General features: G+C 48.0%; 1 protein-coding gene across 3 annotated transcripts in view; it reads right to left on the bottom strand.

Moving 5' to 3' along the window:
- The window catches only part of EFEMP1 (EGF containing fibulin extracellular matrix protein 1), a 73,524-nt gene that overhangs the window by 31,811 nt on the left and 24,765 nt on the right, over positions 1-16,948 (bottom strand). For 2 of the 3 annotated variants that reach the window (XR_013836574.1, XM_079968854.1), the window contains exon 6: positions 88-210. The exons of the other annotated variant lie outside the window; for it this stretch is intronic. Coding sequence is in view for 1 of the 2 variants with exons in the window: in XM_079968854.1 (XP_079824980.1) it covers positions 88-210 (123 nt within the window). In the remaining variant the exon portion in view is untranslated. The remainder of the gene's footprint in view (positions 1-87; positions 211-16,948) is intronic. 3 annotated transcript variants of the gene reach the window in all.

Genomic DNA, 16,948 nt, shown 5'->3' with positions numbered 1-16,948 from the left:
CCTGTAAAAAAAACCCCACAATTAGTTAGGGAGAAAGGCCCTTAAACTTTACTGCCAAAGAACATCTTGCTTCTCTACAGTACTTACCGACACATTGGTCCCCTCGCCTCTGATACCCGGCTGTGCACTGGCAGCTGAACGATCCTCTTAAGTTGACGCATATCTGATCTACCCTACAGTTGTGGGCGCCTGTCGCACATTCGTCAATATCTTTTGAAAGCAAAGAAACAAAAACGACAGCATGGACTTTAGGGACTTTGGAGGTGAAGTCCTAACTTTTCTGTTTCTCTCCAGAACCTTGGGAGAAAGTAGAAGGCAGCTGAATCCCATATTCAAGGATGGATTCTCATGTTGATGGAACCGTACGATCAGCTTGGAGAAGCGAATATTAAGAGGAGACATGCTAGTGGACCTTCAAATACCCGAAGGACTTGTTCTTTGCTGCTCCAGAAGGCAGGATTAGAGCCAAAGAGAGGGAAGTAGATTTCGGCTAAACATTAGGAGATTCCTAAGGGTAAGAGAAGGGAAGCGGGTGGAGCTGTGGGTTAATCCACAGAGCCTAGGACTTGCCGATCAGAAGGTCAGCGTTTCGAATCCCCACAACGGGGTGAGCTCCCGTTGCTCGGTCCCTGCTCCTGCCAACCTAGCAGTTCAAAAGCACATCAAAGTGCAAGTAGATAAATAGGTACCACTACGGAGGGAAGGTAAACGGCGCTTCCGTGCACTGCTCTGGTTCGCCAGAAGTGGCTTAGTCATGCTGGCCACATGACCCGGAAGCTGTACGCCGGCTCCCTTGGCCAATAAAGCAAGATGACCGCTGTAACCCCAGAGTCAGGCACGACTGGACCTAATGGTCAGGGGTCCCTTTACCTTTTACCTTTAAGGGTAAGAGAAGCAAAACAGTCAAACAGACCACCTTGGACACAAATTTGGCCTCTCTGCTGCTGAAGGATACGCAGCCAGTGCCAAGATGCCATGGTTACATCCTGCTGCACAGATCCTACATGGAGAAGGAAGTCAGATTAGATAACTTCCTAGGCCCCTTCTAGGACTTTGATTCTCTGACTATTGCTTCCTGTTCCTGGATCCCAGGCTGTATTGTTTGCCGCAAATTTTTATTGAGATTCTCGCAATACAATAAAAGCAAAACAAACAGGCAAAGCTACAAGAAATAATAAAAAAGGAAACTAAAAAGAAAAGAGAACAACATCATCCTCTCTCACTGCTATATCTGTGTGAGTGTCGGGAGGCGGTTGGAGGATGGATGGCAGCTAATGGATTGAGGTTGAATCCTAACAAGACAGAAGTACTGTTCTTGGGGGACAGGGGGCGGGCTGGTGTGGAGGACTCCCTGGTCCTGAATGGGGTAGCTGTGCCCCTGAAGGAGCAGGTGTGCAGCCTGGGAGTCATTTTGGACTCACAGCTGTCCATGGAGGCGCAAGTCAATTCTGTGTCCAGGGCGGCTGTTTATCAGCTCCACCTGGTACGCAGGCTGAGACCCTACCTGCCCGCGGACTGTCTCACCAGAGTGGTGCATGCTCTGGTTATCTCCCGCTTGGACTACTGCAATGCGCTCTACGTTGGGCTATCTTTGAAGGTGACTTGGAAACTGCAATTAATCCAGAATGCGGCAGCTAGACTGGTGACTGGGAGTGGCTGCCGAGACCATATAATACCAGTCCTGAAAGATCTTCATGGGCTCCCAGTACGTTTCCGAGCACAATTCAAAGTGTTGGTGCTGACTTTTAAAGCCCTAAACAGCCTTGGTCCTGTTTACCTGAAGGAGCGTCTCCACCTCCATCATCCAGCCCGGACACTGAGGTCCAGTGCTGAGGGCCTTCTGGCAGTTCCCTTGCTGCAAAAAGTGAGGTTACAGGGAACCAGGCAGAGGGCCTTCTTGGTAGTGGCACCTACCCTGTGGAACGCCCTCCCTTCAGATGTCAAGGCAATAAACAACTATTTTACTTTAAAAAGACAACTGAAGACGGCCCTGTTTAGGGAAGTTTTTAATGTCTGACGCTGTATTGTTTTTAATATTCAGTTGGAACCCACTCAGAGTGGCTGACCCAGCCAGATGGGCGGGGTATAATTAATAAATTATTCTTCTTATTATTTTTACTTTTATCCCATACAGAAAGCTGTGAGCCCTCCTAGCTCTCACCTGGGACCATTCCTCTCTTCTCTCACCCTTTGAGGTCTCCACCCCCCCGCCTCTCACACAGGGTCCTTCAACCTATCCTTCATCTTCATCACCTTGCAATTCCATCTGTGAAGTCTCAGGCTGCAATGTTTGGATAAGCACCCGCCTTTTTACAAGCCACAAGAAGATCCCTGCGGGATCAGACCATAGCTGTCAACTTTTCCCCTTTTTAAAAGGGAAATTCCCTTATTCCGAATAGGATCCCTCGTAAGAAAAGGGAAAAGCTGACAGCTATGGATCAGACCGCAGGCCCATCTCGTGCAGCACCCTCCTACCAGGACAGATAAACGAAAGCACTTCTTTGTGCATAGTTGGAACTTTGCAATACGTTCCCAGAAGAGAACGTACATTCCCACCACCCTTCTGAGTAATACCCCTCCCCACCTTCTCACTATATAGAAGGGTCTGGTGACTTCTGTTTCAGTGTATCTGAAGAAGTGAGCATGCACATGAAAGCTCATACCTAGAACTAACTTAGTTGGTCTTTAAGGTCCTACTGGAAGGAATTTTTTTATTCCGTTCCCAGAAGAGGCAGTGATGGTCACCAACTTGGGTGACTTTCAGAGAGGATTGGACTAATTCATGGAGGGTAAGGCTTTCTGTAGGGACATGGGTGGCGCTGTGGGTTAAACCTAGGACTTGCCGATCAGAAGGTCGGTGTTTCGAATCCCTGCGATGGGGTGAGCTCCCGTTGCTCGGTCCCTGCTCCTGCCAACCTAGCAGTTCAAAATCACGTCAAAGTGCAAGTAGATAAATAGGTACCGCTCCAGCGGGAAGGTAAACGGCGTTTCCGTGCACTGCTCTGGTTCGCCAGAAGCGGCTTAGTCATGCTGGCCACGTGACCCGGAAGCTGTACGCCGGCTCCCTCGGCCAATAAAGCAAGATGAGCTCCGCAACCCCAGAGTCGGCCACGACTGGACCTAATGGTCAGGGGTCCTTTACCCTTTACCTTTAAGGCTCTCTGTGGTTACTAGTCACAATGGCTGCCTCATGGAGGCAGGAGTGAATGCTGTTGGGATCAGGTCCAGCTTGTGAGCTTCCCAGAGGCATCTGGTTGGCCATGAGAACAGGATGCTGGACATAATAATAATAATAATAATAATAATAATAATAATAATAATAATAATTTATTTGTACCCTGCCCATCTGGCTGTTGACTTCATCAAGCAGGACTCTTCTGATATTCTTACATTCTTAATGGCTTGCAATTCTTCTCTCTCTCTCTCCCCCTCAACCCCAGTAGAAGATTCTGCATGCTGCATCACTGTATTGGGTTTGTGTGTGGCTTCCCAGATTTATGCCTTTTATAATCCGATGCAGCGCAGTTTGACAGCAGTTTCTTCTGGCACTCGGCACCAACTGGAAGTCTCTAAGCTGAATAAACAAATTCCTTGAAACTAGTTTACAAATCCCACTTGAACTCTCCGTGTTTGTTCAGGAACTGGGGACCAGTGGCATATTCCGGGTGGGGACATGGAAAAGAAAAGATGGATTCTTTCTCATGCAAAATGAAAACAAACTTGACCCCCCCCCACCACACACAAAAAGCCAGATCACAAATAGAATGGACTGTTTTGACTCTATTCTTCAGGCTTGCTCCCCCGACACACACACACACGCACACATGCACACTCTTCGAATGCCCAAATATTTTCCTACTTGCTTCCTTTCTATATGACAGCTCAAAAGAAACTTTCCTCCGCCCTGACTCAGTCTTTGAATTGATGGCTGTTATCAGTTCCTAAAAGCTGGCTCACTGCTGGAAAAGTACACAGAAGAAGACGGGCAGGTGGAACGCAAACTTTGCATTAACTCACAAAACGCCTGTCATTGCGACCAGTGTGCTTGTGTGTGTGTGTGTGTGTGCGTGTGTGTGTGTGTGTATGTTTATTATATGGACAGCTAGCATCTTGCAAAGAGCTGTATGATGTCTGTGTTGAGAGAGAGTCGAGTTGCAAAGGTCTGTCTGGCAAATGAATGCCAGACCTCGGGTTAAGCACTTAATTCGTTCCGGAGGTCCATTCTTAACCTGAAACTGTTCTTAACCTGAGGCAGCACTTTAGCTAATGGGGTCTCCAGCTGCTGCCGTGCCGCTGGAGCACAATTTCTCTTCTCATCCTGAAGCAAAGTTCTTAACCCGAGGTACTATTTCTGGGTTAGTGGATTCTGTAATCTGAAGCGTATGTAACCCGAGGTACCACTGTACTGCATTGTGTCAGATGTCAAAGAGATAAACAACTACCTGACATTCAGAAGACATCTTAAGGCAGCCCTGTTCAGGGAAGTTTTTAATGTATGACATATTAGTGTATTTTTGGTCTTTGTGGAAGCCGCCCAGAGTGGCTGGGGAAATTGTTGTTGTTGTTGTTGTTGTTGTTGTTGTTGTTGTTGTTGTTGTTGTTATTATTATTATTATTATTATCATCTGCATGTGTTGTAAGCAGAGCTTGTGGGTCTCTGTAGAAGAAGACCTTGGCCCCACAAAGGTAAGAATCACAACTGTCACTTTATCAACTTTTGCCTCTGGCAATGCGGCCCCAGAAGGCTGCCCATGAAAAATATTATTATTATTATTATTATTATTATTATTATTATTATTAAACGTGGCCCTTGGGGCCCCTGCTTTAAGATCCTATGGTAGCAAGGGAGACAATTGGTCCATGGGGGAAAACAGAGGCTGCTTCAATGAACCGGTCCCTTCTTTCCCAATTCTTTTAGCCCTTCTTCTCTAGGCCTTCCTGCTTTCCGTGTCCTTCTGTAGGAACACAGGAAATGGCCTTTAGCTGAGTCACACCATTGTTCCATCTAGCTCAATAAAGCCAGCAGCCCGCCAAGGTTTCAGACAAGGGACTTTTCCCAGCCTCAACTGGGAAGGATGGAACCCAGGACCTTCTGAATGCAAGACGGGTACTTTGCCACTAAGCTACAGTCTTTCCCTGTAAAATCTGAGCAGCGCAGCCAGGGGTACCCAGAGACCATGTGGATTGTCCTGCTTCCCTGCAACATGAGGGCTGCTCAGCCAATCACAGCCAGAGGCTTCATTGCTCCTCCAAACCCATTGCCATCAAATCCCATTGCAATTTGAGTGGGGTTTTTTTTGCAGCGGCCCTCAAGACTTTAAACACCCCCACTTTAGAAACAGTTCTTATAAATTCAGTGTGGTTATGAATACAGTGTTACCTCAGGTTAAGTACTTGTTCTGGAGGTCCGTTCTTAACCTGAAACTGTTCTTAACCTGAAGCACCACTTTAGCTAATGGGGCCTCCTGCTGCTGCTGCGCCACCTGAGCCCAATTTCTGTTCTTATCCTGAAGCAAAGTTCTTAACCTGAAGCACTATTAATGGGTTAGCGGAGTCTGTAACCTGAAGTGTATGTAACCTGAAGCGTATGTAACCCGAGGTACCACTGTACTATTAAGAAAGCCTTCTCCAAACTGCCTTGCAACCTGCTGAGGTTTATGAGATAATCGAGAAGTGTTTCTTTTGAAAGTTGGGGTGTGTGTGAAACGACTCCAGCAACCCCCCCCCCGAGCGCTGTGGCAGAATACAGGTTGGCTTGCATCGCCTCACGCTTGTTCCCACCAGCTTCCCTAATAGCTGTGCTCCAGCGACTTCCTCTCATTTGCCAAAAATGTACCCAGCGCTCTCTCACGAAGTGATTTATACTGTTTTGTCCCCTTCCGTTGCTGACTTTGGCAGGACGCTCGTCATTCTGTGCTGAAATTCTGGGTGAGCTGCGTTGAGCTCTCGGAAGACCCTTCCTTTGAAGCAAGCTGCTTTTAAAAAGTCTTGTCAGTGCCCCCCAACTCGCCCCCCCATCCTTCCCAGCTCGCTCTCTGCCACCTCCTCGGATGCCTTTGCTGGAACCTCCATCCTAAGAACACACCGACTTGAGAGAAAGCCCACAGATTCTGTTGGAACTTGCTTCCAAGAAGAAAGCACGCTTTAGGATCTCTTTCTTTCTCTCTCCCTCTCTTTACATGCTTGGCTCCGTTCCCTCTGGCTGTGACTCACTCTTCCCAAAACCCCTGACTCACGCTGCTCGCTCCCTTATGTAACATGTTAATCTCCGCCGTTTTGCTTCCTACAACCAGATAATCACAACAGCGCTCGGCATTTCCAGCGCAGTTCCCACCGGCCGTTTACACTTCAGTGCAATTATTCCCCCAGCTCAGCTCATTTATGTAACCAAGCCACGGGGTTGCTTCGATGCCCTTTTAAACCTGTGTCAATCTGGAGCCCATGGTTACGGAGCAACACACTCGAGCCAATCCAAGCATGCACTGACTCTCATTATTCTTGGTCGCTAGCTGCCGGGCTGGAAAACCCCCGAGTCCTCCTTGCCCAGGCACCTCGCTATCTAAGGCTGGCACCTAAAGAGGACATGCTGTAGAGGCAGGCACCCAACTCCCAGCTGGGAGAGAGCCCAGGGCAAGTCAAGAACAACAACACCCCAGATACTTGTAGGCCAAGGCCTACGGGACCGCCTCTCCCGATATGCCCCGCGGAGGACCTTAAGGTCCATAAATAGCAACACCCTAGTAGTCCCAGGCCCTAAGGAATTTAGATTAGCCTCAACCAGAGCCAGGGCCTTTTCAACACTGGCTCCGGCCTGGTGGAACGCTCTGTCTCATGAGACCAGGGCCCTGCAAGATCTGATTTCTTTCCGCAGGGCCTGTAAGACAGAGTTGTTCCGCCTGGCCTTTGGCTTGGAATCAATTTGATTCCCTCCCCCTCTTTCTTTTTTCCTTTCTCCTTCTGTGTTGGAACTCCTATTTGGGGACTTCCCTGGCTTTTTTCTGGCCCATGTAGGAACAGTCTGGATAGTTAGCCTTGGTGAAGACTTGACATTTTTATCCCCCAAAAAGTTTTTGATTGAGTTTCCACTGAAATGAGGCTGCATTATAATGTTTCAATGTTGTATTTTAATCTTGTTTTTTAAGCTGTATTTCAATCAATTGTTTTTATATTTGGTGTTAGCCGTCTTGGCTGGGGAGGGCAGGGTATAAATAAAATTATTATTATTATTATTATTATTATTATTATTATTATTATTATGACGCTGTGGCCACCCAGGTGTGGCTGGGTCACAACTCCCATGATCCTTGACCACTGGCCATGCTATGGGACTTGAGAGTCCAACAACATCCAGAAGCTAAATAGGTCCAAATTCAATACAGGCAACTTCCCATTTACGCATGTTCAAGGCACATGCTACCATGCCGAACCCAGAAGTAACCCCCCCCACAAAATGTCACAAAAACGCCACCAAAAATGGGTGGAACAGGGCAGGGGTGAAATGGGTTGTTTGAAGGGTTTTTCAAAGGCTTTTCAAATCTAAGAGATTTCACTCCTTGGAATGTAATCCCCAAGTAAATTGCGACTGGGAGAAAGCATACTCTTCAGGGTGGCCCATGTCTCTTAGCTTTAGGGCCATCACAGTCAAGACCCTGCTCCATTTGTATGCAGGTATATGTGCTGCTGGAGGAGACTCTTGAGACTCCCATGGATTGCAAGAAGATCAAACCTCTCCATTCTGAAGGAAATCAGCCCTGAGTGCTCACTGGAAGGACAGATCCTGAAGCTGAGGCTCCAATACTTTGGCCACCTCATGAGAAGAGAAGACTCCCTGTAAAAGACCCTGATGTTGGGAAAGATGGAGAGCACAAGCAGAAGGGGATGACAGAGGACGAGATGGTTGGACAGTGTTCTCAAAGCTACTAATATGAGTTTGACCAAACTGCGGGAGGCAGTGGAAGACAGGAGTGCCTGGCGTGCTCTGGTCCAGGGCGTCACGAAGAGGTGGACATGACTAAACAACAATATGTGCTGCAGGGCTCCTTTGACAATTCTCTCTGTGTGTTTTTTTTTAAAAAACTATTGTGTCCTAGCAGAGCGATCTTCTGCATGTTCTACTGTTTTCACTGGGGCTTAGTACAGGGAGTAAGTTGGGGTCCTCCACATGATATCTGTTGGACTAGAACTCCCATCATCCCCACTCAGTATTGTCAATGGGCACAGATGATGAGAACTGTAGCCCAACACCACAGGTCCCCCATCCATGGCTCTGGTAAGTCTTTAGGACTACAGTCTCAAAGATCTCTGAAGCAGAAAGCAGATATTATCCTGGCATGTCCCAGCCTTTCTCAACCAGGCACCCTGCAGATCTTTTTTGGGTAGGGCTGCTGGGGGTCTGGAGGGCACCAGGTTGTGGAAGCCTGGGAGATACCAATACAGTATGGGGAGCAAACTGTTCTGTGGATGCAAAACAAAGGAACCGCCAATCTCTTGTGCTGCAAAATGCAGTCTGCTCTCCTCCCCATTCAGAAAAGCACACCATTCAATGTTGCTGAAATAAGGGTGGCACCCAGTGCTTTTCTTCTGGGGGGAGGGGACACGCACTTCACAACCCGAGCGTCCACTGTATTTATTTTTCCTGATTTGAACTATAAAATGGTGATTTTCTTGAGTTAAAATGAGAGTCACTGGTGGAGAAAGAGGAAGGGGGATCGCACCGCCCCCGGCAGTGCGATCCCGGTGGGGTGAAATCGCAGCTGCCTCCCGCCTGCTCTGGGCGTCACGCCCTCGAAGGCGGCGTGCCACGCCCCCAGGATGCGACCACGCCCCTGCTGTTGGCGCGCCATGCCCTGGGGTGTGTGCCAGCCCTGCCCCCACCTGCTCTCTGCCCCCCAGTGGCAGAGCATGAAGCTCCGCCATTGATGAGAGTACCCCTAAACATTTTAATAGAAAAAAGCGCTGGTAGCATCTATAGGAACCTAACCTTTGGCACCTGCGTTGGTTACTTGACCTGAAACAAGAGGCCGGCGGATTTTGGCAGTGTTCATTTCTACCTTTTAAGCCACAGTCTTATTCCCAAGCTACCTGAGAGGAAGCCTCTAGGAAGTCAACAGTTCCCATTGAACAGAATTGTATAGGATTGCTCCACCTTTGGAAAGAAAAGAAAACCTACATCTGACTTTCTGCATGCTTCAACCTCCACTCCACCCCAGTAAATATCCTCCCATAACTGTGCAGTTTTTTTCTTTGCAGGACAGGCCTTTGAAGAGTCTTGGCGAATTATGTCTACTGTTTGAGGGAAGCGTTTCCCAGGAAATCCTTTCAACTTCTTCTGCTTCTTGTGACGACTGCACTTTAGGACGGCGGCGATGCCCTGACATGCCCTCTCTTAACATTCCTCCCTTATATTTCTTATGGCTAAAGCCAGGCTCAGCGGCTATAGGCTTTCCTGGACCCTCAATCCCTTCCTTGCATTTTGCAGCAACACCAGTAACCTTGCTAATCCTCCGCTTTCCTCTTCTGCATTAGCAAAGCTATCTGCAATCTCTGTCAAAGGCTTTTCTTTTCTTCATTTCCCTTGCTACTTCCTTCCATGTCTGGAATGTTGCACATCTGGGCTTATTGCCCAGATCACTTTTAACTCCTTGGTTTTGGAAGCTCTGGTTTTATTTATTTATTTAATACAATACGAAAATGTCACCTACTATCTTCGAATCAGGAAGCAGCTCTAGGTTCGCATCCACATCGTACCTTTAAAACACATGGCTCCCCCCCGCAAGAATCCTAAGAACTATGGTTTACCCCACCACAGAACTACACTTAACAAACTACAGTTCCCATGAGCCTTTGGGGGGCAGCATGTGCTTTTAAATGTGTGTTGAAAGTGCTTTAAATATACGGCATGGATGTAAGGTAAAGGACCCCTGGACAGTTAAGTCCAGTCAAAGGCGACAAGGGGGTTGCGGCGCTCATCTCGCTTTCAGGCCGAGGGAGCAGGCGTTTGTCCACAGTTTTCCGGGTCATGTTGCCAGCATGGCTAAACCACTTTTGGCGCAATGGAAAACCAGAGCACACGGAAACGCCGTTTACCTTCCTGACACAGCCATACCTATTTATCTACTTGCACTGGTGTGCTTTCGAACTGCTAGGTTGGCAGGAGCTGGGATGGAGCAACGGGAGCTCACTCCGTTGTGGGGATTCGAACTGCCAACCTTCTGATCAGCAAGCCCAAGAGGCTCAGTGGTTTAGAACATAGCGCCACCTGTGGCGTGGATGTGGCTGATGTCAAAAGGGTGGTGAAACAGGTACTGAAATCTCTCCCTCTAGGAAGCCAGTGGGACCCAAGACTAGTTAACTTGGGGTGGGTTCTCCCCTAGGGAAATTAATGACTGCCACCACCATGATTTCACAAGACACAAGGATTATGATTTATAACAGAGCTTTCCAAACTGTGTGTCACGACATGTTAGTGTCTGGGCTGCAGTGTGTAGGTGTGTTGTGCAAATGCCCCCTGCACTCCTCCCGGGGCTGGAAAGGGGTGAGGTTAACCTCCGGTTTGCTAGTAAAACTGAATTAAAGGTAAAGGTAAAGGTACCCCTGCCCGTACGGGCCAGTCTTGACAAACTCTGGGGTTGTGCGCCCATCTCACTTAAGAGGCCAGGGGCCAGCGCTGTCCGGAGACACTTCCGGGTCACGTGGCCAGCGTGACATCGCTGCTCTGGTGAGCCAGAGCCGCACACGGAAATGCCGTTTACCTTCCCGCTGGTAAGCGGTCCCTATTTATCTACTTGCACCCGGAGGTGCTTTCGAACTGCTAGGTTGGCAGGCGCTGGGACCGAGCAGCGGGAGCGCACCCCGCCGCAGGGATTCGAACCGCCGACCTTTCGATCGGCAAGCCCTAGGCGCTGAGGCTTTAACCCACAGCGCCACCCGCGTCGCAAAATGATGCATGTCTAAAAAGTTTGTCATGGGGGCTGTTTTTTCCCAGCTGGAGCTCAATGAAACACAGATCTAGTACCTCTCAGGTGGGCACCATTGCCATTATAAGAGAACAAGGGAAGCGTTCATGGTGAATTTCTAGAATTTTTTTATTAAAAAAATTTATAAAATGCAATCTTGTGAGGGATGCATTTTTGCTGGGGACTGACGTGATGCTGAATTGCAAGGTCTTGTGAATCTGCACTGTGCTGCAACCTGCCCAGAGTGGCTGGGGAAACCTAGCCAAATGGGTGGGGTAGTAATAATAATAATAATAATAATAATAATAATAATAATAATAATAATATCCATTGCTTTATTGCTATATTTTCAATGTTTTTATGAATTTTTAAAATGTGCTTGTATTTTTTTTTTTTTTTTTTTTTGGTAATCCACTTAGGCATCATGAAATTTGACGTAGAGCGGGATATAACTGCAAATAATAAATGCATTTTGGAATGGATTAATTCATTTTGCATTACTTTCTATGGGAAAGCGTGCCTCGGTTTTGGAACTCTTTACTTTTGGAACGGACTTCTGGAACGGATTAAGTTTGAGAACCAAGGTACCACTGTATTAGCAAAAAACAGGATCAGGACCGAAGTATCAGGGCTAATGAGCACAGAAACTCATCTCCAGCAAATCTTGTCCCCAAGAAGCAGTTACAGAGACTTGAGATCCCTACATCTCCACAGCTGCCTAAGTCTCCTCCTTTTCAGTGCTTTTCTGAAGTAACCTGAGACTATGCCTGTGTGACGCTAAGTTCTCTGCTCTCTTCATGTGTCTCCAGGTTCTGGGAGACCAGGAGGAGGGGAGCTGGTCACAGCAGGAGGAGGAGACACATGCCTTTTCACCAGCTGGACTCATCTCTCCCTCTTTGCCTCCCTCCTCTCCCTCTTCAGCTTCTTCCTCTGAGTCTGGACTGCTTTCTGCCACAGACTCCACCCACTCACCAAGCCCTGTTACCTCTTCAGCTTCCAACACCTCTTTCCCCCAGTCTTCTCTCTCTGATCATTCATTGTTGTCCCACCACCAATCCCTGGGCTCCGAGCCTTCTTCTCCAGTTGGTTCCTCCCACCATTTCTCTGGCCCTGATAGTAAAGATAAAGGGGACCCCTGACCATTAGGTCCAGTCGTGGCCGTCTCTGGGGTTGTGGCGCTCATCTCGCTTTATTGGCCGAGGGAGCCGGCATACAGCTTCCGGGTCATGTGGCCAGCATGACTAAGCTGCTTCCGGCGAACCAGAGCAGCGCACGGAAACACCATTTACCTTCCTGCCAGAGCGATACCTATTTATCTACTTGCACTGCTGTGCTTTTGAACTGCTAGGTTGGCAGGAGCAGGGACCGAGCAACGGGAGCTCACCCCGTCGCGGGGATTTGAACTGCCAACCTTCTGATCGGCAAGTCCTAGGCTCTGTGGTTTAACCCGTGTCCCTACTGGCCCTGATACTGCATCTCTAACCACAGTCTGATGCCCAGAAAAAAGCAGGCAAAATCCTTCTTGCCCAGTTTGCCAACTTTGGCTGGCATCACCTCTCCAGATCCTTCCCCCGGAAATGCCAGGGACCCACCCTGGTTTTGCATGCAAAGTGGGGGTTCCAGCCCCCTCCCCAAATGAAACACGCCAAGAGCATCCGGAGCCCCTCTCTGAAAATGTTCGGCGAGTTCTTTTCGGGCGGCTGCGAGTGCAATTTAAGTTCAAGCCAAGCTCGGTTGACAGCTATCAAAAGCAGGAGCCTTATCTCAATGAGGATATTGTTTTCCAGCTGCAGTCATGCTATCTGCTGGCAGCAGCCCCCTTTTCTGAAATCTCTACAACTCCCTGAGTAAATAAGTAGATTCCTGACACGGTTCCAACTTCCAAAATATGCCTTTGAAGGGCTCAGCCAGCAGCAAGCCGCAATGATTTCCCCACCGCCGAACATGTCCATGTGAGACTCAAAGCACTCAGTTAGATAAGAAAGGGGACTGAGGCTTGTTCGTTTTCGAAAGGAGGCAACCAGGGCCATTTTCGAAAGATAAGAAGCCACTGAGGGACTCCGTCAGGACATGAACGGTCTGATTCACAGCACAGGTTGGATTAAAATAATCTGGAGGCAGCTTGGCCTCCCTTGCCCGAGTGGTTATGCTCCAGTTACATTGAATAGACTTTCTCGTTCATCCCTAATTGCAAATCACTTGGGGTCAGACAGACAATGTTATGCCTATAAGAATGATCCTTTTAGGGAGCAATCCTGCAGCAAGATCTGTCGGGATGAGTAGGGTTAGGATACAGCAATTTTCTGGCTGAGCCAGTGTGTGTGTGTGTGTGTGTGTGTCTGCGCAACTGGCATAATTCCTGATCCTTGGCTCAGCTGGAGATATGCTAGCATATCTCCTTCGCTCCGAGCCCAGCGAGGTGAGGCTAAATTCCAGAACCTAAAACTACCTAACTGCGCTGCAGTGGGAAGAGAAAGCTACATGAGACGGGATTGTGGTCTGATCTGACAAAGCTATTTGTGTATCTTGATAGTCTCCAAAGGGGCGACACCTTTTCTTCTCTTTCTCGCGCAGGGCAACAGACAGGCCCACACATACCAGAGAGCTTAGGAGAGAAAGGGAAGGAGGATTTCTGCCCGGTATCGCTTCTGCCAAGTGAAACTCGCAGACGGAGTTTGGCTGAAACAACGCACACACTTTGCCCCAGGGCTATGAAATTCTGTTGACCCGGGTGCAACGGTAGAACAACGGCGTTGCCAAGGAAAACAAGCAGAAATGCATACCGCGGCACAATAGGATTCCTCAGAGCTATGACAGGGCAGGTAAGATCTGCGGAAAAGAGTGCTGTTGGCCAATGAGGCAGTCCGGGAAGAATTTCTCAATGTCACCTGTCAAAGGTAGGCCCAAGGAAGCACCTGGGCTGCAGCTCAGGGGTACGACTCATGTAGGTCACAGATTCTTCATTTCAGCAGCCTATTTTTCATGGGGGACGCAGGTGGCGCTGTGGGTTAAAGCCTCAGCGCCTAGGACTTGCCGATCGAAAGGTCGGCGGTTCGAATCCCTGCGGCGGGGTGCGCTCCCGCTGCTCGGTCCCAGCGCCTGCCAACCTAGCAGTTCAAAAGCACCTCCGGGTGCAAGTAGATAAATAGGGACCGCTTACCAGCGGGAAGGTAAACGGCGTTTCCGTGTGCGGCTCTGGCTCGCCAGAGCAGCGATGTCACGCTGGCCACGTGACCCGGAAGTGTCTCCGGACAGCGCTGGCCCCTGGCCTCTCAAGTGAGATGGGCGCACAACCCCAGAGTCTGTCAAGACTGGCCCGTACGGGCAGGGGTACCTTTACCTTTACCTTATTTTTCATGGAGAGAGTTGCTTTGTTGCTGCTTTTGTTAAACAACTCTTGCTTAGAAACCACGCAGTGGCCAACCTGTAAACCTTGTTTTGCCTTCTGCACAACCATGCGGATTAATTTACTAGGATCCCTTTGATGGACCTTTAAAAAATAACTCTTAAGTTCCTTTTAACTGAAGAATTTAAGGTCTTAGAAGAGGCAGTCTGCACTCTCTCTTGTACCAGACAAGATACCTCTTCAAAATTGGTGCTTGCTGCATGCTGTGCAGACGTGATATGAAAACAAAGCATCCAGACGAAAATGTATGCTGATGGAAACTTATTAAAATTTACAAAAGGGTCAAGGGTGATGGGAGATGTAGACTAGCAATATCTTGAGGAGCCCAGAACCCTGATACGTTAATTGAAGTGGGGGAGCACTCAGACCTGCGTTGCGAAGGAGCATTCCATGCATAATCCGTTCTGGAACCTAATCCGTTCCAGAAGACTGTTTGACTTCCAAAACGTTCAACATCCAAGGCGTGGTTTCCGATTGGTTGCAAGAGCTTCTTGCACTCAAACAGAAGCAGCGTCGGATGTTTGGGTTCCAAAAAGCATTCGAAAACTAGGTTTTCGCTGTTCGGGAGCTGAAATGTACAATAACTGAGGCATTCGAGAACCAAGGTTGGACTGCAATTGGATCCACCTCTCAAGATTAGGGTGTCAGAAGAGTCATACAGTGGTACCTCGGGTTACATACGCTTCAGGTTACAGACTCCACTAACCCAGAAATAGTGCTTCAGGTTAAGAACTTTGCTTCAGGATGAGAACAGAAATCAGACTCCGGTGGCGCAGTGGCAGCAGGAGGCCCCATTAGCTAAAGTGGTGCTTCAGGTTAAGAACAGTTTCAGGTTAAGTACGGACCTCCGGAACGAATTAAGTACTTAACCCGAGGTACCACTGTATTTCAGTATTGATAAGGGTTTTGTACCTGCCTACTCAGAAATAAGTCCCACTGCATTCTGCAGGAATGCAGCTTTCTTTTATTACATTCTTGGAAGCTTTTGAATTGGTCAAACGGAAACAAGCACAATTTTGCATTTGAGCAGCTGACCTAACAGCAAGAAGGCTTGAAATGTTTTGTTACCAGCCTCGGTTCACTTACTGATCCCAAGGAAAATCCTTCTCCCACTCCCGTCAAATGGCTGCAGGTTTGCACAAGAAATACACCAACGAGCTTGAAATTTAAATTTCATCACCGCAGGAGCTAATTTGTTTTGACAGATAAGGAATGCCAGGTAGCTAATTTATTATTATTATTATTTCTGCTGGGCAACGTTTTTCCTCTCCAGCTATATATAATTATATGGGAACGGATTCACTCCATGCTAATATCTGAAGAGAGCTTGAAGGCCCAATCAAAGAACTATACATTGGTACCTCAGGTTACATACGCTTCAGGTTACATACGCTTCAGGTTACAGACTCCGCTAACCCAGAAATAGTACCTTGGGTTAAGAACTTTGCCTCAGGATGAGAACAGAAATCGTGCTCCGGCGGCGCAGCGGCAGCAGGAGGCCCCATTAGCTAAAGTGGTGATTCAGGTTAAGAACAGTTTCAGGTTAAGAACGGACCTCCAGAATGAATTAAGTACTTACCCCGAGGTACCACTGTAGATGCATCACTAGTAAAGCATCTATCTTGTGGTGCAGTCCTACACACGTCCACTCAGAGTTAAGACCCACTGAATTTAGGGGGACTAACTCCCAGGGAAGTGTGTATAGGACTGCAGCTATAGATAGGGAAGGGCCAAAGCGCATCGGGAGAGCATTTGCCTTGCACGCAGAATGCCTCATGCTCAAACCTCATCATCTGGGAAAAGACTCACGCATTTGCGCAGCTGACATATCATGCCAGCAATCTTTCTCTCTAGCCCTCCAGTGTTATTCCATTTTTCTTCAGTCTCGGAGCACTGTTGCTTATATAAGCAAAATGGCATGGCCCACACCTGAGAAGAAGGTACTAGTGCGCTTGGAAGAACCGCAAGGTTTGCAGAAGTTAAAAAAAATCTTCAGCAAAAATATATATATAAATGCTCTGATGATGAAATCCCTTCCTTTCTCCATATCATTCTGATACGGACTGAGCATGCTCAGTGGCAACAGAACTCGGACTGACTGTTGAAGCCGCTAGAATCCGGAACTTTCTAGGCAGGGGACTAAAGTCAACAGCAAAGCAATCCCGACTTACCAAACATGACTCTTAATGGAATACTGACACTACAAACTCATAGACCAGTCTTTTCTCAACCTTGGATGTTGTTGGACTACAACTCCCATCATCCCTTGCTAGCTAGGGATGATGGGAGTTGTAGTCCAACAACATCCAGGGACCCAAGGTTGAGAAAGGCTGTCGTAGATGTTTTATATCATGATAACTGCCATAGCTCAACAGCCCCTGGCAGCCTCATTCTTTAACAGATACTACTTGGTGATGGTTTTCTATTAGGGCCAAACACACGCACCTTTCCCACTTTGTTAACGAAATTTTTAGACTGCATTATAGAATGAAATCGTTGTCAATTTCATTTTAATTATTGCCAATTTATAACTTATAAAAAAGCGAGTCTCTTAATGCATGTTGCTTCTCCTGCGTCCTTTGTTGGC

This window comes from Podarcis cretensis, assembly GCF_951804945.1.
Source record: "Podarcis cretensis genome assembly, chromosome: 3".
In the NCBI taxonomy this organism is placed as follows: Eukaryota; Metazoa; Chordata; class Lepidosauria; order Squamata; family Lacertidae; genus Podarcis; species Podarcis cretensis.
This window is presented reverse-complemented; position numbering and strand designations above follow the sequence as displayed.